Source organism: Momordica charantia, assembly GCF_013281855.1.
Source record: "Momordica charantia cultivar OHB3-1 chromosome 11 unlocalized genomic scaffold, Mcharantia_2.0 BLBB01000011.1, whole genome shotgun sequence".
In the NCBI taxonomy this organism is placed as follows: domain Eukaryota; kingdom Viridiplantae; phylum Streptophyta; class Magnoliopsida; order Cucurbitales; family Cucurbitaceae; genus Momordica; species Momordica charantia.
This window is the reverse complement of record NW_028275159.1, coordinates 1,359,679-1,382,021: the sequence shown is the minus strand read 5'-3', so window position 1 is coordinate 1,382,021 and position 22,343 is coordinate 1,359,679. Positions and strand designations below refer to the sequence as shown.

The window sequence follows — 22,343 nt, the reverse complement described above, 5'->3', positions numbered from 1 at the left end:
AACAACTTTAAAAAGGAAAAAAAAAACCACGAATACGTGTTTCGTTAAAAACACACCAACAGAAACTAAGATAAAAATAACTATTTTTCGAAACAGTTGTCAAAATATGTTTGCAAATTGCTACAACAGTTTTATCCTTTAAAAAATGTTTTGAAAAATAGCTTCCAAGTTCTGAAACGCTCCTCAAAGAGTTGTTTTGTTCAAAAATAAAATCTTGTTTTTGTTAGTAAGCATTATTTATATTTTGTTTGACTCAAGAATGTAAAATTTATTGATGCTTGAAATTAGTTTCATAATTTTTAATTAAAAACAACCATCTTTTCTTCTTCTTTTTAGTACTAAATAAAAACAACCTTGTTTAAAAACGAGCTATATCAAAAAAAATGTTCAAAAAATTATTTAAAAAATAGAAGTTTCAGATCTTAATTTAGCGAAATTTCAGTTAAAAAATACTATTAACTTATTAAATTTATAATTTTTTAATAGTCTTTGGTTGAATAGTTATAAATAAATATATACTTCTTTATTTTTTTTAGAATCCACCAAAATAAATAAATAAATAAATAAATTTCATTGGCTCCTTAAATTGATGAATGTATGTAATGTAAATATCTCTTCTCTCTCTCTCTCTGACGGGACAGCTGAATAACCGGTTGAAATAAACCAAAGAGCCAATTCAACTTTTTTTTTTTTTTTTTTAAATAGAAAGAGCCAATTCTACTTACCCCCGCATCTAAGATAGTTTTTGGCTATCGTGCTTTTTTTTAAATTATGTTTAAAATTAATACAAATGGTATATAATTAAAATTAATTAAATAGATGTTGCATCCAATTTGTCGTATTGGCTTTATTCAAATGATACACAGGATAGTAACTTTTTACAATAAAATTTATCATACTCACTTTATTCAAATGATACAGAAAAATAAAATAACAAAATTTTTTTTGAATTTTGTACCGATTCATTAAAGACAGCTTATTCCATATTTCCTATCTTTTTCAAATTTAATTTAGATAAGTTTTCATATTAATTTAGATAAACTTTCACGATGATGTTTTCAAGTCATTTAAATTTTACTTACTTTTTGGTTTAAAATATTAATAAATATTTTATCAAATATATTTTAAAAATATTTATGCAAGCTTTTGAAATGATATGAGTACTTTTTTTAAAAAAAGAAAATAAAGTTTTAGAAGTATTTTTTGTCATTTAGTCTTTTCTAACTAAACTTATCCATGATTAGAGTGAAATTTCAGCTTTTGAATATCGATTAATTGAATCTCACACTTTTGGTATTATTTCGAGACATTTTGTATATGAACCTTTTCAAACTAAAGTTTTGTTTTTCTTTTTTTTAGTATACATGTGGAGGTGGGGAATTCAATTTACGATCTCTTGATCATATGTCTTAACTAGTTGAGTTAAGCTCAAGTTAGCTTTTTAAAGGGGACTTATTATTATTGATTCAATGATTTCTATTAAATGGTTAACAACAATTAAATATTGAAGATAGGCAAATCTATAAAACTAGTATAGTACAAATCAACAAATACAAAATATAATGAATGTTTATGTAGCTATTGGTCGAAAAGCATGAATGTATATCATGGTCGTTCTCTTGGATGGAAACCACTTGCCAACAAATGTCAAAGTTTAGTATATTGTCATTGTTGTCACGTAATATAACATCAAATTGTAAGACGGATTGGTTAGGCCTCGTGTGATTGAAGTTTTGGACCACTAATTTTCTTTTTCATGATTTTGATTTCCTATTTCATATTACTTTAGAAAATGTGTGGGCTAAATTCATACATTTCCGTATTATAGGGTGGAGGAAAATAGTTGCGAGAATGTGCCTGAAAAATGAAAATATAGAATCGTTACCGCATTTAGCAATTATTAAATACATTAATTGGACGGTCTTACACATGAATATTAGTGTTTGGTATCTAAGAATTCAATAATGCCAAATTGTGGTGCATTGTCACTTCAAAAATGTAACTACTACGTTTTTTTTTTATTAAAAAAAAATAATAATAAATAAAGGACATAATTATAATTTAAAATTATTTTTGAGCAGGCTTAAAACATTAAAAAAAAGGAGTTACCTTTTATGTTATTTTACATGCAATTCATTATTTGGGTGACTTTCTTTTTCTTTTTTGTTTTTTAGTACAACGTGAGAGATCGAACTCGCAGTCTCTTGATTAGAGATATATGCCTATTACCGTTGAACTAGGTTCGCTTTGGTATTATTTGTGTGACTATTCCTAATAACCATGGAATATATGTTAAAAAAATGGTAATAGCAAGTAAATAATCATTAAATACATATTTATTTTATGCCAAATTGAACATAGTTCAAGTGATTGTAGTAAAAAAAAATATTTATTTTATGATTTTTTACATATAAACCTAATTGCTGTGGTTTCCTCCATAGACCAATTTCTCCCTGAATGCTTCATTATGTCATAAACAACTCAATTTCTCGGATAAAAAAGTAGTCAAAACTGCAATAATTGAATGTTAATTAAAGAAAATTAAAGTGAAAATACCTCTAGTCTTTTTTTTTCCTCTTCTCCTCATTCAATAGTACAGAAATTATAATAAAAGAAATGGAATTTCAACTAATTATATATATATATATATATATATATATATATATATATATATATATATATTTGGGGTTTATTCATCCAAGAGAGACAAAAAAATAAAAGATGAGAGTGGGAAACAATTGAGCATAAAGAAATCCCAAGGGCGTGGGATGTGGAATGAATCTTTTGACCAAATCTCAATCTTTTCAATTCAATCATGCAACATTATTGCCAATGTCGTGACAAAATGTGTGACTGGATTCATTCACAAATATTTATAAAGTTTTAAAACGATGAGAATCAAATTTACCCCATCACTTAAAAAATTTTATTAGAGATTATAATTAATCCTTCCGTATCTATCATTAAATATACGAGAGATTATTTCTATCGTGTGCATCGACTTAATCATGTAACTGTAAGACCATGAGACTATCCCTAAACTTTGACTCTTCATTTTCTTGCCATGAAAATACACATAGAAGAATATTCTAGCATTACCAAAGAGCAAAAAAAAATCCATGGATTGCATTTGAAAACTCCATCAGATCAGCATGTTCACCGTCAATCTTGTACCATTAAGGAATGAATTAACCATTCTTAGATATCTATAAATGAATTAAATTAATCCAACCCATCAGTTTAAATTTTTGGGTTGAGTGGCCATTTTATTTTATTCCCACCATTTGACAGGAAATTTTCCTTTTAGAAGAAGAGCAAAACCTTGATGTTGATTTGTTTGTACCAAAATTCCAAAAAAAAAAATTAGAGGGATGAATTAGTCCCCGTCGGTTTTGGGAAAGAAGGGATTTCGAAATATTTGCGAAGAAAATAATCAAAGATTTCATCCTATATTATTTGTTTTGTTTATTAAAAATATCTCACATGAGCACTTATGTAATTTTTAATTGAGTTTCTTCCTAAACAAGCTAGACCCTAGATAAAAGTGAATTTTTAAAAAAATATACACCATTTTAGAATTAGAATCTTCATGTACAATCCCAAAAGAAAAAGAAGAGAATATTTCTGTTATGATTTGTTGGGCTTTGTCTTCGTCTCTAAATGGGCGGGCCCAAACGCTTCTGTGATTTCCATATTAGGGCCTGACAGAATAAAGAAGCTCAAAATTCAGCATTTGAATTTTGATTGTTATTGGGCCGAGGGGCTCCAAGATCAGGCCCATAACAAAAAGGTATCAGCAAGTAAGTAGTTATCCAGGGGCCCACTAATCCTCAAAAGCACCAACACGCTTTTTTCAATGGCACGGAAAATCTTCCACTCACCGAAATTTAGGCGGGAATCGATTTGAATTTCAAAAAAAATAAGGAAAAAGCGAAAGATATTTTCCGCTCACACACTGAGTACCGCCAATTTGACTTCAACCAAAAGTTACAAAGACGTCAGCCTACAAATTTCTAGCCGTTTATAATTTTTTAATTTATTTTAAACTTTTTGGGCTGAATACGTGTCTATAATTTTTTGTCCTTGAGTTTGCAGTAGTTGACAATTTAGTATTAAAGTTTCAAAATTAATATTTTTTTGTCAATAAAATTTGAGTTAAATATCTATTAAGTCTTTGAAATTTTAAAATAAATATTTTTTATCTCTATTAATTGTTTTAAATAGTCATTGACCATTTTTTTTACCGTAAGTTAATTTATCAGAAAAATGATGTGACAATTTATAGGTGATTGAATTTTTTAAATGAGTTGTAAAAAAAAATTAATTTTTACCTATGTTATATAGAATAGTTTAGAGTATGTGTGAGAAATCCGAAAACAATAAATTCAGGTGAAAACCATGGTAACATTACATATTTTTTTGGTAGAAAGATTTTGAAATTAAATATCAATTTAAAAAATGGTTCAAAGTGTGCTTAGTAATATAAGGACAGTGATATTTAAATTATAACATCAAATAATATATTTATCAAAATTTTGATTTTTGTAATGTAATTATGCACTTTTAAAGTTTTCAATTATAATCACTCTTGGAACAATTACTTTCAAAATCATTTGATGAAGAAAAATCGTTTAATTATGTTAAAAAAATCGTTTTAATAAGTAGAGTTCTTGTTTTCTTCTCGAAAAGAAGACTTGATTGCTCGAACAATCTTAAAGTAAAGCTTTGGTACTGGGTCGTTCACGGTCAATTTGCACTTGTCTATTTATATTGAATTTAATAACTAATTGACTTTCTCATATAATTAATTTTCTTACCTTGTATAAAAAGAAATCTCAAAAATTTAAATAGAAATTTCAACTTGTTGACAAATAAGGAACGTTTTAGTCGATAATTGTTAAGTCTAAACCAATCCGAACATAATTTAACAATAAGATACTTATCATCTTTACTTAGGTTGAAGATTCGATTCTCTGCCTCACGAAAAAATTTGATTCTTAAATCTAACTAGTGAATCAAACATTTTTTATTGTTTTATTATTTAAAAAAATCCCCAGTGGATGAGGGGAAAAATATAAGAAAATTTGCCAAACAAGGGAAGGGATGATGAAATAGGCAAAAAATAAATCGAAATTTATAGGAAATAGTGGGGGACTGCCCTTTACCAGATAGAATTAAATGGAAATCGACAGCAAAACGTGAGCGGGACCCACTTTGGATTCTAAAGATCTTTTGATTTTTTGAATTTAAATCCGCATTGAATAAGACGTTGACAGCTCACTATTTCTTTTCTTTTTTTCACAATTCTTTTCTCTCTTTTTACCTACACTTTCTTATTAAAAATAAAATAAATTTTTTTTTTCCATTTTTATCTGCATTGTTCATCTTCAAATAGTCATAAGAGCCTTTTTTTTTAAGGATTAGACCAAACTTGTTTGATTAAAAGCAAATTTCATTTCAAGACTTGGCCCTCTAACATTTTGTAAACGCTGAGTCATTTAGGCCTCATGAAGCTTCAATTCATATAACCTACGATTAAACTTGTGTAATTGGCTGTCGTTTAGGAACACTTTTTGGTCGGATTCATCACTGTTTCATATAATAAAAACGAACGACAAACAAATTAAAGCATTGAAGGAATATACCACACAGATTCATTTGAAGATACCCACTCTTCTCCCAAGTCAGCATTCATTCGAGGTTTCGAAAAAACAAAGTCACAAAGGACTTCTCGGTTGTTTCTTAGGTCTATTAACCAGTCATACGTACATTATATATATATATATATATATTATATACTATGTTTATCTACCATAATTACACTAACAAAAGGGTAATGGATACCTCAACAACAAGCCAGGATACTTATATTACAGAGATCGTCAATGTTGCGGGGAAATGGGAATTTCGGGTACCGGTGTTTTTCAGGGTTAGAAATGGATGAATGAGCTTGGTGTTACAGCCCTTGCTCATCGTCATTTGCACACAGTTTTGAGTCTCTTTGCAGCATGGACGAACCCAACAATCACCTGCAACTCATCGAGTTGCTGCACAAGCATTGTGAACAAACAAACGAGTTATGGGATGGTAGTACAATTCGTTACAGTGTCGAGGAATGCATTAACAAGAGTGACAACTGATAGACAGATATGTGATGATCATTGACGATTGAAAAATAGACGATTAGACCGAGAAATTCGAGTGTACCTGTGACATAAAATGCCTCTGAACAAGATCCACCAACTGCTCTTTTGATGGGTTAGGAAAAGCATCCACCTAGAAGATATAGAATTATCTCTGTTATGTGCTAAAATCTTGCAGCTTAAAAGGCATATGCTCGAAACTATATACGTGCTTATCAAATAAACAGTTACTTACGAGATTGAAGTGTCGCCAATATCTCCATAAAGCAGACATCTCCAGTTTACCGAGGTCAACCTTCTGTACAGGGAAGGACATTAATTAAGACCCGTGAACATAGATTACAAGCCTAACAGTATCTTAATTCAAGACATGGAAAACAAATTGTCTGTTTGTTAAGTACCATGGACCCACGGGGGGTGGAAATAGATCCCTTGGACTGCGATTCATAAGAGAAGGATCGACTGATAGTTTTGTGCGACGATCCCGACGATTTGTGTGTCCTATGTCTTGGTCTATGGGACTTTAGAGTGTCATCAGATGCTGGGAAATCAAAATACCAAAAGCATTGTGTTAAAAAAGCATTGGGAGGGGCCAGAAGAGAGAATAAATGATGCAACAAGATTTCACATAAAGTAAAAGGCGAATAAGCAAAGAATCCAAAGTACCAACCTCAACCACTATTCCTAAAAAACATATCATTCCACAACAACTACAGTGGACCAATGAAACAATTACTCCAAACAAGGGAGCGTTTTAATTATGAGTTCCCCTAATCATAATCGAATGGAAAGTGACGACAACTAGCTTTCCTTGTGCCTTTTTTGCTATGTTTAATCGATGCCAGCTTATCAAATTCTTCACCAATCTAATCCATTTGAAGTATCCACAATTCAATAGTGATTTTTCAATTTTCAATCCAGTGAACAAGAATTAACACAGTTCAAACTCACCCATATCTGATCCATTCCATTGCAAGTTTTCGAATTCGAGATCATCATCATCCTCGTGACCAGTTGGGGCTTCGATAACGCTGAGGGCATTTCGCTGTAACTTAACTTCTATGCCGTTTGTGAGAACCTGAGGATTTTTTTTAATACCAAAATTAAATGCTGAACCTAGAATATACCTAATCATGGTGACCTGAAGAAGTCTAAAGAGCAATCGCACTGTTCTAAAATCAATGCGACAGCTAGATTAACATGGAAACAAATTTAAAACTTAACTGGAAGAATATCCAAACTTAATTTAAAACCTAATCTGAGATATTCGTGAAATTATGAACTCAAAAACTTGAGACTTGATATTCCACAAGATTATCCATAATCGCATCGCATTAAATAGAGTTTTGCATTGTAAAAGAAGAAAACCCATCTCAAGTAACCAGATCCATAGGTCAAATTGAACATGCATTTCATATCTCAAAGCTCAAAATTGAAACCCTATGTAAAGCCAATTCATAAATTTCAAACGGATGCAAGAAACGAATTCACCTAACTATGATAACTGGAATCCACGACAAAATTGATTAAAAAATTTGGAAGAAACTTAATTGAGAATTGGGGAAAACCGCATTGATACTCGAAATTGATCCCCTAGGTCGAATTACAGAACCAAGCTAATTCGAGAGAGAGAGAGAGAGACGTACCAGCCAATGCCACCCGCCCAAACCAACGGCCTTCTTAACGACGCCTTGGAGTCCAACGAGCACCGATTTGGTGCGGTTGTTTCCGGTGACGACCACTTTGGTATGGCGAGGTAGAACGGAGAGCTCCTCCTCACTACTATCGCCACTGCTCTGCAGCTGCGAGAAGCCGCCATTGACGGAGCTCTCTACTGCTTCAAGCATTCCCGAGTTCGCCAGCGATCAATTGCGAGCGAATACCGCAAAATTAGAGGGTTAAAGAGCTCCGAAATTGCACGAAACAGAAAGATCATGCAGTTTGTAGCATGTTTCCGGGAATTTCAGCGGCAAGAGACAGCGAAATCGCTGATAAATTTTGGGATTTTTCGTTGACAACAAACACAGAGCAGAGTAAGAGAGAGAGAGAGGAGAGAGAAAGTGTGTGCTTTATGTGAGAGAGAGAAATTGAGAGTGACTTGTATTATTTAATTGGTGTATTGCTACGAATCCCGACGTCGTCAAAGCAACCAATCACAGGACGCCACGTAAAAAATATATCACTCTCCACAATTCTTTACCAAAAATCATCTTTTTTATTATTCCTATTAATCGCGCCTTTAAAATAATATCTCCTTCTCCCCCTCTTAAAAAAATCACAGTAAAGCAATCGAATATATCCAAAAAAAAAAAGGGGGAAAAAGAAATTTCCCTTACGATTTTATTTTGTCCTTTTTTCTTTATGAAAAAAAAGAGGGAAAAATGTGGTAATTACGTTTGTTGTAAGAAACTCGACAGGATGCAAAACCGCTAGCGGTTTTTGGATACAGGTAATGTGGCAGGCAAGGCGACAGGGGTGAGAGGTGAAATGACGAGACTACCCCTGATGATATTATTTCAGTGTCTGTGGACACGGAAGCCAGCAGAAAACTTGTAGCTGTAAGTGCTGTTTTTTTTTTTCCTTTTTTTTTTTTGGGTTAATATTTATTAATGAATGTTGGAATTTAAGAAAGAAAATAAAAAAAGAGAGAGGGGGGTTGGATTAGAGAGAACCAGACATTAGTCAACCAAAACGAATGCTGCCTGAAATTACGTTGGAACCCACAGCTTTTGTACTGTCGGTCTCATCAACTTGGTGTCCTTTCGAACACTGTATCTTCTTCTTCATATTTCTATTTTGTTTAATCATTAATGTTTGTGAATTAATTGTTTTGGATATCTTGGCATTTAAATAATAATTGGTATGTTAACCATTCCGTTTGTTGCTGTCTGGAAATTTCTTTGCTATCTTCAAAATATTTGTTTTTTAAATTTTGCTGGAAACTAAAATGTGTTTTGAAGGAAAATGAGGAATGTACAAAAGAAATGATAAGTTAAAACATATATAATTTTTTTAAATGACCCTAAGAGCTTTAATAACTGTATTTTTTTTTTAATATTTGGCTAATAAGTTAGATTTGGTTACAGTCATAATTTCGACTAATAGTTTTAGTTTTACTTCAGTTTTGTCTTGATCATAGTATTTGGGTTGGGTGGGTTCTATTGTTTAATTCAATTTGGTCTTATTATTTTGTTAGTTTTCGTAATTGTCTCTTTCATACTGATTTTTTTCTATCTTAAAATCAATCTATTTTTCCCTACTTGTTATTCAGTTTAAAATGTAATACAGTCATTTAACACGATTAGTTAAATATAAACACAATGAATCATTGTCGGTTAATAGAAAATGTACCATGTCGGAAAATAAGGTAAATAATTTGTGAAAATCAATCTAACTATAAAGAACGAATCTAAAATTTTAGGACTACGATGATCAAAATGAAACTTTTAATCACATTAGTAATTTTTATTTATTTACCGACGATCATAAAGTAGAATTTGTATATGGTATAATCAAACTTATTTTGGACCACATGTTTTTTTCGCTGAGAAATTCTAGATTACATGTTTATTAGAATATTTTTTTTAATCTAATTTTTAAATATTATGACCGGATACATGAAAATTATACAATTTTTTATTTTAAATTTATATCAAAACCTCGTGTGAAAATAAAAGGTAGCCAATGTTAAAATTCAGAAAAAAAAATCTAATTAATATTTTTAGAAGTGAGTCAAAACGAGCATAGCTCAACGGTAATTGACATATACTTCCAACAAAGAGATTGTGAGTCTGATCCCTCATCCCATATGTTGTACTAAAAAAAAGTATTTTTAAAAGTGAAATGGTTAATTTAATTTTTTTTTGTTTGTAAAATTATTTAATATATACATATAATATACGTATTGGTGCAAGGGGGCCGTGGTATAAAAATTTGTCACAGTTGGGGATTATATCATATTCGTTGGCGCGCAGACGTTGAAAAGGAAGGGCCAAGGGGGATTCCCATCCGTCGGATGTATTCCCGCCAAAATAAGGAATCGTGGACCGTCGATTATCGAAACGACAGTGGATTGGATGGATAACGATAGCTTTATCCATTACCAAAACGAAGAAAGATTGTCCCTTCCTTCAACGTATAAAGCCGACGAAAGCTGTATCTCTTGTGTCATCCACTCCCCCTTCCGACCTATCAATTTCAACCATCAATTTATTTTCTTCATTTTCTTTTTTCAACTTCAAAATTTTTTAAACATTGTATTTCTAAATCCTTAATCAAAACTGTAAATGGTTTCAGTATTTTCACAATTCAGTTAGGGCATTTTTGTAGCTTAATTTTGTAGTGTTTTTATTGGTTGGTTTAGGAGCAAGCTATGTTTTTCGATTTTGAGGAGGTATTAATTGTACTTTTAAGTTTACTAGCATAGTTAGGCGACAAAGGCATTTACTCATTTTTTTCAAATTTCCACCTCGTTTTTGTTGTATTGAGAGGGAAAATCGTTCTTCTAAATTTAAGTTTTAGTTTGATGAAATTAAAAGTAAATATCAAATTATCGACTTTAATGATGGTAATGATTCCAAACTATGCAATATTTAAGTTGAATTGTTTTGCATTGTTGGTAATTTATTCAAAATTTTGGTAAAAAGAATGATAGAGATGATAGTAGCTCTCTAAGATTTTACAAATATGTTTTTAGTTACTAAATTAAAAAGAATAGTTCCTTTCTTTAGCACTCAAATTAATTGTTTGATGGATTTTTTAACTCTAAGCTATATTTGTCAAGCACAAAGACTAAAATTAGTTACAAAAGGTTGAGATTAAAATATAATTTTAAAAAATGCAAGTTAAGAAACAAAAACAAAACTCAAACCTAGTTTATCGTGCAAAATGCTTTACATCTTGAATTTCATTTAATAATCATTATGATTTTGTTCTAAAAAATTAAGTTTATAAACACTACTTCCACATTGATATCTATTATTTAAAGACGTATAAAAATCCAAGCCAATTTTTAAAAATAAAAAAAAACCTATAAAAACTTAATTTTATTTTTAAAATTTAATGTGAAAAGCACAAATCAAGCGCAATTTAAAGAATCAGAAACAAAAATAATAATAAAAAATTTTTACCAAAGGGAGCGAGCTTTGACATTTGAGATGAATGCCCTTTTTCTTCTGCTCGACCAAGGAAAGCACATTCTGCAGTTTCAGAAATAATTACAGGAAACCAACATGGGTTTGTCGTCTGTTAATACAAATTACAATTAAATCATGCATAAAATCAATGTTAATACATCTACAAAGAAGGCAAATTATAAATTCTGAACAAAAACGAACTCAAACGTAACTACTCAGCACTACACGTGTTCAACATCAGCGACATTTTATTACAGTGATTTGTAAGATTAGTTAGAGATAACCTTTCTTCTTCAATCTAGTCAAGATCTTGACAAGCAAGGCTTCTCCGAAGCTCCGTTATGCAACTCCAACCTCAGATCTTCTACTCTTGGTTTCATATCGTCTTTTACATTTGCATCACATTCTTGATATCTGAAGCAATTCACCAAGTGATCGTTGACAATTCCGGTAACCTGCATGAAGGAATAAACCACGGTTGGCCCGACACATCGGAACCCTCTCCGGATCAGATCCTTGCTCATGGACTCTGCTTTCGGCGTCTTTACGGGTACTTGACGAGCATATCGAAATCTGTTTCGTATAGGCTTCTTGTTAACAAAGCTCCAACAGTAGTTGCTAAAGGAACCAAATTCCTGTTGAATCTGTGAAGTGGGGTAAAAAGGCAATGAAAACGTAGAGATTCAGCTATCAACCACTTGAAAGTGATGGAAGTTGAGACTGCCAAACGCCTTCCTCCTGTGGATGGCTTTGGCTTTTAACAATAGGCAGGAAAGTGCTAAAGCTTAACAAAAATGAAAAATGCAATACCTTGAGTACTTGATTAGCATTCTCCACGATTGCACGAAGCTTTGGTTCAGTCAGAACCTGGATGCCATTAACTTTTAGTGTTGCAAACTCATTCTCTGTGAACTTAGCGATGGAAGATGGGTCAAAATCATTAAAAACTTTCCTGCCAAGACGAGAAGTAATAGCATCCTCAGAACATTATACTTTTAGGGAGCCGATATTTTTATAGAAGTTTTGGGCCAAAAATAAGAAATAGAAGTATACCTAAATACGTCTCTCTTGCTAAGAATCGAGGGCCAAGTAAGTTCTGCTAAGGCTTGTGATAATACAAGTAACTCAAACAGCTTCTTGTCATCATGAATTGGGACTCCCCATTCTTCGTCATGAAAAGCGATGTAAAGTGGGTCTACCACAAGAAACCATCATATTACATTACAAGATTAAAAAGATATTAAAATTCAAAATGAAAGGGTTACTTTATATCTAATTTGATAACTATTTTGTTTTACAAACACTCATTTCATCCATGTTTTCCTTCTATCTTTCAAAAACATTTTTTAAATCTAAGTCAAATTTTGAAAACTAAAGTAATTAAAAAAAACTTATTATTTTGAAATTTGGCTAAACGATTGAAGGTGGTTTTAAGAAAGTTGTATGTCAAAGAAATTGTGAACAAATAAGTATGATACAAACATAAAATTAGAAAAAAAATGCTAATTAAATGCGATTTAATTATCAAAGTAAAAATATTAAAAAAGATTCAAACATCTAACCCTCAACATAAATGTATAATTATTTGTATTATGCACCACTTTTCTTTCTTTTTTTTTTTTAAGAAATTATACTCAGGTTGGTAGGTCACCACATTATCTCAAAATCGATTAATGATTAATAAACAGAAAACTCAGTTTTATATATTTTTTAGAACGTACCTAACCGAAATATTTATTCTAAGTAATTTGATTATTATTATTCTAAATCTATATATTAACAGTGCTCTGATGTTCTCCTCTTAATAAAATATGAATTTAATTGCATTAAAAAAAGAAAAAAGAAAAAGACTGCAGTGCAAGTACAAATTACAATATGATAATTAAATCGAGATTAAACAAATTTTATGTTCGGAATAGAAATTCCCATTTGTTTCTTATCCTTCTCATATCCATCACTTTCTCAACAACCAGAAGATTCTACTTAATTAGTTAAAGCAAGTAATAGTCAATGACAAACAGAGCTTAAGCTTGCTTACCAGAATAAGGCGTTATCCAATCACACCGTTTACGCGGAACGGAGTGCCTGGGGGACGTTGTGGTTGCGTCTGCCTCACTGCCGGCAGCAACAGCCTTTACAGGTTTCACGGCGTAGGGCTTCACTTTCGGATTCAACAATTTGGCCGAATAGTTGCTTGATAAAGAATCGGAAGAACATGAACTACCGACGGAGACATTATCCCGAATAACCGAATCCGGAACCGCCGGAAGTGCCTTGTTCTGCTTCTCCGTCTTCGTCAACGTCGTCTCGTGTTTGCATCTCGGCTTCTCAGGGACCCTATCTCTGTTCCCGCCGGGTCCAAGAATTGCTCGGGACTCCAAAACCGGCTTAGCGTGCGATCGGAACTTCGCAGCCACATACATTGCTCAAGAAAGATATCCGTCCGCGTAAATTCCTTCTAAAATCGAATTCGGTCTGAATCAAAACGAAGCTATCTCCGGGAACGTCAAAATTTCAAGACAACTAGGCGATTTCGAGACGAAAATGTAGGGATTATTGATGATGAAGGGGAAAATACTTGCGAGAAAGCCCTAGGGTTTGGCAGTGCAGAAGCAGAACAGAAGGGCGTAACAGAGAGAGAGAGAACAGAGACTCTGTGGGCGGAGAACGACGAAGAAACGGGTCGATTGTTGAGAGGAATTTTAAGCGGAAGGCTCGCTTTGGATTTGGACGGGAAACCTGCAATAGCCGGTGACAATGCACACGTGGAGATGGACTTTAACCGATTTGTCTTCACGTAGGATGGCCCAATAACCCAATTTACCCCTACGTACCATCAATATTTACATTTGAACCATTCTCATATAAAATTGAAGAAAAATGAACGGTGTACCTTATTTAAGTCTATTTACGTAATTCATTGGAAAATGGAAAGGCAAGAGAATTCCCCTTGCCCTTTTATTTCTACAATTCAATGATATTAGGACATTGTTATTATTTTAATTTTTTGCATTATATATTGTGAAAATAATGTAGGTGAGTATGTTATTTGATATATTTTTTTTTTAAATAACAACACCCGTAGAATTTTACCAACTCAATTAAGTCTATCTGATTAAAAATAAAATATAACTTAAGAATAATTCAAATAACTAATCTATTGTAACTAAGTTAGATGATCAAACTATCCCCTCTACTTATTATTAAACTCAATAAATATATAAAATATATAGATATAATTTTCAGCTAAGTCAAACCATTGATTTACCTCCAAAGGACTAATAGTAATTTAATATTTTTGGAGGAATAAGTTAATATTTCAACATTATATTAAGAGCACATGTCAGTCTACTTGCCCATTGGGTAAATGTGTTAGAAAATAAAAAATGTATAGTTTAAAAAGGGTAAATAATTAAGTCATAAGTCATCTACTCCAAATAATAAATGCAGATTTCAAACTTAGTTTGTCAATTTTGATAATTAAAAAAGGTTTCAATTTTTATTATATCCTTAAGTCGTTTTAAACTTTCTTTTTAATAAACCTATGTTGTTAATTTCATTACTTGAATGTTGATGTGACATGTTAATTAAATTAGGAGTAATGATTTGCATGATTAAGTGACACAAAAAAGTAAAGTAACTAAAGGAAATGAAGGTAAATATACCAAAAAAATAAAAAATATTCAATTTAAAATGTATTTCACACGTCGTCTTTTTGTAAATTTTTTATGCGTTGTATGTTTTTAATTTACATGGAAGAACTACTCTTAAATCATGTTACGTGAAATCTTTATTTGTTGGTTTTATTTGCGGCTCATATCTGTGATAGTAATTGATACCAACAAGTTATTAGAATTAGAATTAGTTGATTATTTTTTAAAATTAAACCAGGCACACCCCTGAGTTTTTTAGGCTAATTTATAATATAACAACAATGAAATGCTAATAAAACGAATATTTGAAAAATGGAGAGGGATAGGTCGTGATTTGTGAAGACGTGGAAGGGTATAAATGGGAATGGGGGTATTTGTGGAAGGAAGTTGGAAATGGCAAAGGAAGGCTTTGGCAAAGGGTCACAGTCAGTTGTTGATGTGGAAAAAACTTAAAAAGCACACGTGTCGCGTTGTATATGGCCAACTTCCTTACCGTTTACAAAAAGAATCCAAAAGTTCCTCACCCCTCACCCGCACCAGACAATACAAAAAGAACAACAATAGTGGGTAACCAACGGCTACCTCCATTAAAGAAAAATGGGATCATCTGCAAAATTTTGATTTAGTGGGCCGCTTCCTTATTCATGGGCTTCATCATTTTAAATCTTTAGTTCTGAGCCCATCTATTCGCGGCCCAAATTCAGAAAACTGAGCTTTGCCCCCGTAGTTTACGTCGTCTTTTTCTGTTTCTGCCAATTTTGCCCCTACCATAGAGTTTTTTTTTTTTTTTTAATTTTTAAGATAATATTGAAAGTTTTAGTTTATTCATCGACTTTGATTTTCTATTTTTATTTTTGTTTAATTACTTTCTGTTTGCAACTCATTGTGATAAAAATTTTAGTACCTAGACTTCCAAATATTTATTTTAGTCCATGTATTTTTAATTTTAATTTATTTTTTTATTTATGTATTTCCAACTTTAGTTCATTTTAGTATCTTTACTTTCGAATTGTATTTTTAAAAAGTAACTATTTTGATCATTTTATTTTTACTTTTATCAAATTTCTTGTGATTCATAATTTTAACCTGATATTTTACTCATTAAATTCTTGAAATATAGCTATAAATTTATATTAAAATATTTCTATCATATATAAAATGTACTAAAATTTTACAAATAGAGACCAAATTAATCACTTTGTAAAAGTACAAAGACAAAAATAAACATTTTAAGAATATAAGGACTAAAATGAACCAAAATTAAAATTACAAAACCAAAATAAATATTTCGAAAGTATAAGATTTAAAATAAACAAAAGTCTAAATTGCTACGACAAAAATATTATTTACAATTATTTAAACTTTCCTTTGTAAGGTACCAATAGTTCTCGACTGCCATTTGATTGACATGATGTTAATACGATCGATTAATTTTTTAACCTCATGAATTGAGTAGTAGGACCATTAAAATTGATGAGGTAGAAGTTAAAAATATTTAGAACTTTTAAAAGTGCAGAAACAAGAGAAATAATTTGAGTGCAATTAAAGATGTTGGCAATATAACAAGTTTTATTTTCATTCGAAACCAACTTAGGATATATATCCAAGACCAAAAGGTCGGAAGTTTAACCCCCATCTTTACATTTATATATTTTAAAAAAATAAAAAACTTCCTTTCATTCCAACATTTTGACCCACCAAGCCCCAATGAACTTCTATTTCAAAAGGCCTTTATCCATGGCATTCTCCAATCAAATTATTTCCCATATTTTTCCAAGTCTTTATTTTTTTCTTTTTACAATATTATATTACATTACAGATGTCTATCAAAGGGCAATGGGTATAATGAAAAGCATTATTCTGTAATCAATAAACGAAAATATTTCAATTTTATTTTCTATATTAAAGAACATTTCAATATTTCTACGTATGTAAATGCAAATAACACTTTAAAAAGCTGAATATAGACACTTGTTTGTGCGCACCTCATTTCCTTAATGCTGTGATTTCATGATATCATAATCCACTCATCGTACTGAAATGAGTCCAAGCCTCCTACATGGATCCAAAGAAAAACCTCAAAACTATTTGGCTTTCGTTAAGATTAATGAAACACAACGGTTAAAGAGACAATTTATGTTTGGTTCTGTCTGAATTTGGTATGCAGAATTAAACTTGAATACCTGTAATATATCAAAAACTTTTGCTGCTATATACTTCTGATCTGATGAAGCACCCTTCTGTTGTAGCTTATCAGGGTGTAGGTATAACAGAGCTTTCTGATAAGATCTTTTGACTGCACTTCCTTCGATTATATCCACAAGAGGGACGGGTTTCCAACCGCTCTTAGGCCAAAGAACCTTGCACACCAACCAATAGTTTATAGAAATTGAAGAAACGTCGAGCGTAGATCTCGAGAATGAACTACAGATGTAATAATCACAGGAAACGCTCAGTTAAATTATAAGTTTAGTCCATGAACTTGAAGGGTTGTATCAATTTAGTTCACTCATGTACTTTAAAAAGTTTCTAATAAGTCTCTTAACTTTCAAATTTACATGTCTATTTCATCCTTTTACTTTTAAAAGTTTCTAATAGGTCCCTACCAGCAATTTTAAAATTTGCACCACCAAATACCTAACAAGCTCAAAATCAACTCATCAAGTAATCCTTAAAAATAATACAGTAACCATGTTATGAAGTGTTAAACTACTCAAGTTAATGATAAGGGATCTATTAGACACAAAATTAAAAATGTTGGGACCTATTAAAAACTTTTAAACTGAATTAAATAAACATAATTTTGAAAGTTCAGAGATCAGACTTGAAATTTAACCAAAATGTTCTTCTCGAGTTAAAAAATGTAAATGGTGAAGCAAAGCATCTAAGACCATGTAAATTGCTTGCCAACCAACATAGCTAATAAGATAAGAGTCTCACAGATTGCAAAGTTGATAGTAGCGAACGTATATTCCCTTCCTTCCCGTTTGACCATTGTTGTATTTTAGCATCGATAGCCTGCATCATAAGAAGTTCGTATTGGTTTACTTCCTCACATGCTGCAATAACAACAAATACATGTATTTAATTTGAGATGCATTACTCGGAATTCTTCGAGATTGTTCACCTTTTCCCTCTCGTACTCTTGTGGTAACTCCTTTACCTGATCACAAACCAACCGAATCAGCTTGTTAGATAGTTAGGTATGGAATAAGAAAGGAGATGACCAATACAAAGAATTCAGTCCATATGGGATCTAAGCATTTTGTGTGCAAAAAACTAGATAGAATCTATTTAACATACCATGAAATTCTCTTGGAATGGCTCCTCCATATCTGGCACTTTAGGCTTAGAGACAACGGGAATGTGAACTGATATAAAGAAATAAAATTGTTATCAGATGATTGAATCTTTAATAGTATATGTGTAATCAAACAAAAACAGACAAATAAGATACACTGGATGAAAATTTGGCGTGAGAACAACATAACTTCTATTTCATTTTTTGGTAAATAAGATTTTTCTCAACTTTGCCCAGAATCTTTTTGAACTTTCAATTATACCTTTAATGTACTAAAAATTCTCAATTGAGTGGTTCCACAGAAAAATGTGTTAAAGTTTGTTAATCAAAAGTTAATTTGTAGTTTAAGTTATTATTTTGTTAACATGTGGACATACTTGAACGTGCCATTGGAAAGAAATGAATTTTGTCGAGTGAGTTGGATTTCACAGGTCAAGTGGCATCTGAATAATTTAATGATATTTCAACTTTTTGCCAACAAATTTTAACATCATTGAAATATTTTTATACATAAAACTGAGAATTACCTAAAAGATTAGAGTCCATTTCGTGTCAATATTTCCGAACATTTACAACTTTGTTTATTTCTAGGTGTTGTTGCACCAAGCCCCAATTAGACTACTATGACTAACCTGGTACTGAGCTATCCTCTTTGGAAGAATTGGAGCTATAAGTCTTTTTAGCAGAGTGATCATCCACTGACTGCTTTAGAACATCATTTACCTACAAAGATTGAAAATTAAGGATCATCAAGAATATTTTTTACTTACCAATCCTTATCTTCAATGGAGTAAAAGAGCGTGAGTCATATCTGCTAGAGATGGTTGATTTATTTTTAATCAGTACCTTGATGGAAGCATCTGTATTGATATTCAACTTAGGTTTCTCTTTCTCATCCTTGCTTATTTTTTTGACAGTTGCTTCAATTTGAGCTTTTGAAATTCCTTCTTGTTTCCTTGTAGAGGTATCGTTTTCTGAGTCAACTACATCTCGGGATTTTGGAGCAGGTTCTTGGTTGAAAATCTTAACAAACTCCGAGATTTTTCCACCAACTTTTTTTCTGCCAATGTTATGTCCAGATTCCGTGTCTGAACTTTGGAAACTGGATTTTTTTACTTCTGGATTTCTCGGTGAAGTTTTTTTGTCCTGTTTCTTTGGGCTGCTACTTAAATCCGAAGGCATAGATGATTTCTTGTCACTTTTTGCCGCGGTTACCTCTTTACGATACTCTTTAGATATCCCTTCTTCACCTGCACAAAATAAGACCGGTAATGAGAACCATATAAAACAAACACGAAAGGAAGTTGTGTCGCAATAGAACATACCTTGTTCATCATCATTATAGAGTAGGAAGGAACTTAGAGATTTACGTTCCTGCTTTTGATCTTCATTTGTAATCAGAGCGGTCTTTTTCTCTGCTTTTTCACTCGGAATGGTCTCGGACAAAGAACGAGGTCTTACCTTTTCCCCTGTTTGGTTCATGATGTTATCACTACCAACACCCTTACGAGAACTCTGTCTGCTCAAGTTTCCTGAAGGTGCAGCTGAATTTGTTTGCTCAAAACTTCGACCGGGCCTTCTTTGATCTTCAGCATCAATGTCAGGCAGTAAACCAGTTCCTTTTTCATCATTGAGATTAGTTGTTTCATGAAAAATGGGAGGAAAATCAATATTATGTATAGTCGACGTAGGGGACTGCATCTCATTCTTCTCCTTCGCTACCCTATCCGTTGAGCTCGAGCTTCTCCGAAGCATAGCTTTTTCTCTTAATCTCGAAGCGTTCCCTCCTCTCAGTGGCATCATCAGAGGCACCCCTTTGCTTGCCCATTTGTAGATTGAGAAATGAAACTGAAACTGACCACCTGCAGTTGAATCTTCTAAACTATCTACTTCTTTGGTTGAACTGTTCCCACTCAATGTATTATCAGACTTTCTGAAGGATGATGCTTCCTCACTGCTAAGATGTTGGAATTCAGATGACAGAAGACCAGTACGATCAGACGAATTGTAATCGCTTTTAAGATCCTCGTGACGATGGCTCGATGTGCTAGAAGAAAATCTAGAGAGAGCGAACCTAGAAGAATTTGTATGGCTTCCATTTGAAACACTGTCCTTGTTTCTGAACGGGTTCGGAGAAGTCGATCCAAACGCTGGCAGGTCAGTCCCTTTGGCCGATCTTGATGGTAGGCTGGCACAAGAAACAGAAGAACAGAAGTAAGACGTTAACAAAAATATCTATCACATGGCAGCCGGAGCCACAAGAACATCAAGACTAGATACAAAGAGCCCATTCATTCATCAAAGCTTAGAAAATTAGCCGCTCATAAAGTTTAGGGATGAAATCCATGATCATTGCCTGTTTTCTCCATCGTTTTGATCCGAGTTATTAGCTAAATCTTGATTAAATCATCACTTCAGTCATCAAATTTCACGTTTTTTTTTTAATTTCCTTTTTCCTCATCTACCCTTGAGTGTTAGCAAAATGCATGAGGGACAATTTAACCTATCTACCTTAACTAGTTTAGCTCCTTAGACTCCTTTAAACTTTCAATTTTACCTAAATTTTAAAAATTGTTAAAAATTTGATGAATTTAAATTTTGCTTTAAAAAATATCATATAAATCAAATATACATAAATTAAAAGTTTAGAAATTTATTGAACATAAAATTTAAAATTCAATTCAGTAACTTATTAAAAAAATTAAATATTTTTTTAAGTTTAGAAATTTATCAAAATATTAAGAAGTTATTGAACACTTTATTTTTTAGAAAAGAACAGATGTTCACTTTTCTAATTTTTTTTTTTTAATTTTTACATCATTCACTTTTCTAAATTTAAAAGCTTATTAAACACAATTAAATTTAGAGACCAAACATCCCAATATGAGCATAGCTTTGTTGTTCTTTAAAAAAACATCTAATGTAACCCTAAAATTTAAAAAAATTAATTTACGATGTTCTATGCTACAGTGTAGTTTTTGAAAATTCGGACACTTAGAAAAAAGAAAAAAAAGTAACTTCCCTTTAGAAACGTAATAATGTAAGAAAATTAAGCCAAGTGAAGAAGAACCTTAATTGGGCAGGGAGGGAAGAACTTCCGAAGGGCTCTGCCGGAGGTGGAAGAGGCCTAGCCGGACTCAGAACCCTCGAATCCGAAATCGAAGAGAAAACGTCTCGGCGTGGTGAAGAAGCCGCCGATTCATCGCCCTTAAAGATATCATCGTAAAAATCATCGCTCGGAAATCGCCGCGCGTGACCACCTTCTTCTCCGAACACCGGTTTCTCATTCAAACCGGACCACGGCGGCGCTTCACCGTCCCCGCCTCTCAATGCGAAGGAATCCACCGTCTCCGTGAAGCTGTACCGCGCCTCGTTAACCGACGACCGCCTTCTCGGAGGGCCACCGAACACGTCGTGAAAATCAACATCGTCTGAGTTACGATACGGAGCCCTAGGCGATGAAGAAGGGTTCGTGAATGATCTCTGAAGTGAATAACCCAAAAGAGTGCTCTCTCTCTGCGACAATTTCTCCATTTCCTCCCTCAACAAACCCCCATCTCCCCCAGGGAAAAAAAAAAAAAAAATCCTCCTCCCTAGCTAATTCTTACTTCAGCCGCTTCAATTTCAAATGACAATTGGCGGGAATGGCGAACCCGCGAGTTCCTCCTCAAGGTATCTCAATTTCTCTAAAAACAGTTGCAGAGGAAGTTGAAAGCATGATATAGAGGAAAAAAAGCCTTCAGAGGAGAAAACAGAAGTTGTGGAAAACGAAAACACAGAAGAAGAAGACAAAAGTGGGGCTGACTCAGGGAGCCATCTGGGATTTAAGCCACACAAGCAGTTGGAGAAGATTTGATTTTGTGGATATTGGATAAGAAGGAACTCCTGCCAAATAAAGAAGGGTCATTAGGCTGGTTTTTTGGAATTAGGCTGCGCAGACCAATTAAAATTCTCTTGGTGGCCATTCATCTGAAATTTTTGTGATGTCCATTAATTCGAAGTCTCTTCTCTTCTACAGATAGTGCCAAAAGTTAGGAAAGACAAGCTGTCGTCACAGTGAGATTGTCACTGGCACATGATTTTTGGTTCAACATTATGGGCACATTACACG

At 32.6% G+C, this 22,343-nt stretch overlaps 3 protein-coding genes across 11 annotated transcripts; all 3 read right to left on the bottom strand.

The window, feature by feature from the left end:
• Positions 1–5,674: 5,674 nt before the first annotated feature.
• LOC111013658 (histone deacetylase complex subunit) lies at positions 5,675–8,233 on the bottom strand. 2 transcript variants are annotated; one of them, XM_022289280.2, is made up of 6 exons: positions 7,790–8,233; positions 7,095–7,221; positions 6,545–6,684; positions 6,379–6,438; positions 6,208–6,276; positions 5,675–6,047 (listed from the first exon to the last, which is right to left on the bottom strand). In XM_022289280.2, exons 1-6 carry the CDS (start codon positions 7,988–7,990, stop codon positions 5,976–5,978), a joined length of 669 nt encoding a protein of 222 aa, XP_022144972.1. In that variant the 5' UTR covers positions 7,991–8,233; the 3' UTR covers positions 5,675–5,975. The 2 variants fall into 2 exon arrangements, with proteins under 2 accessions (XP_022144972.1, XP_022144205.1); XM_022288513.2 differs by having other exon boundaries at positions 6,379–6,441; positions 7,790–8,231.
• A 1,784-nt stretch (positions 8,234–10,017) lies between these two features.
• LOC111011623 (DNA glycosylase superfamily protein) lies at positions 10,018–14,351 on the bottom strand. 3 transcript variants are annotated; one of them, XR_015788842.1, is made up of 6 exons: positions 13,317–14,337; positions 12,332–12,473; positions 12,089–12,230; positions 11,563–11,922; positions 11,273–11,341; positions 10,018–10,331 (listed from the first exon to the last, which is right to left on the bottom strand). XR_015788842.1 is itself a non-coding variant. In XM_022285477.2 (4 exons), exons 1-4 carry the CDS (start codon positions 13,699–13,701, stop codon positions 11,581–11,583), a joined length of 1,011 nt encoding a protein of 336 aa, XP_022141169.1. In that variant the 5' UTR covers positions 13,702–14,334; the 3' UTR covers positions 11,387–11,580. The 3 variants fall into 3 exon arrangements, 2 of the variants coding, with proteins under 2 accessions (XP_022141169.1, XP_087975840.1); XM_022285477.2 differs by lacking the exons at positions 10,018–10,331; positions 11,273–11,341 and having other exon boundaries at positions 11,387–11,922; positions 13,317–14,334; XM_088119714.1 differs by lacking the exons at positions 10,018–10,331; positions 11,273–11,341 and having other exon boundaries at positions 11,878–12,016; positions 13,317–14,351.
• A 2,423-nt stretch (positions 14,352–16,774) lies between these two features.
• Positions 16,775–22,210, bottom strand: JAC1 (J-domain protein required for chloroplast accumulation response 1). Of its 6 annotated transcripts, XM_022285453.2 has the most exons (10): positions 21,303–22,210; positions 20,307–20,420; positions 19,558–20,186; positions 19,079–19,482; positions 18,865–18,955; positions 18,235–18,302; positions 18,035–18,094; positions 17,872–17,949; positions 17,115–17,291; positions 16,775–16,986 (listed from the first exon to the last, which is right to left on the bottom strand). In XM_022285453.2, exons 1-10 carry the CDS (start codon positions 21,764–21,766, stop codon positions 16,948–16,950), a joined length of 2,124 nt encoding a protein of 707 aa, XP_022141145.1. In that variant the 5' UTR covers positions 21,767–22,210; the 3' UTR covers positions 16,775–16,947. The 6 variants fall into 6 exon arrangements, with proteins under 6 accessions (XP_022141145.1, XP_022141115.1, XP_022141128.1 ...); XM_022285423.2 differs by having other exon boundaries at positions 19,558–20,420; XM_022285436.2 differs by having other exon boundaries at positions 18,059–18,094; positions 19,558–20,420.
• Between the last annotated feature and the right edge of the window lie 133 nt (positions 22,211–22,343).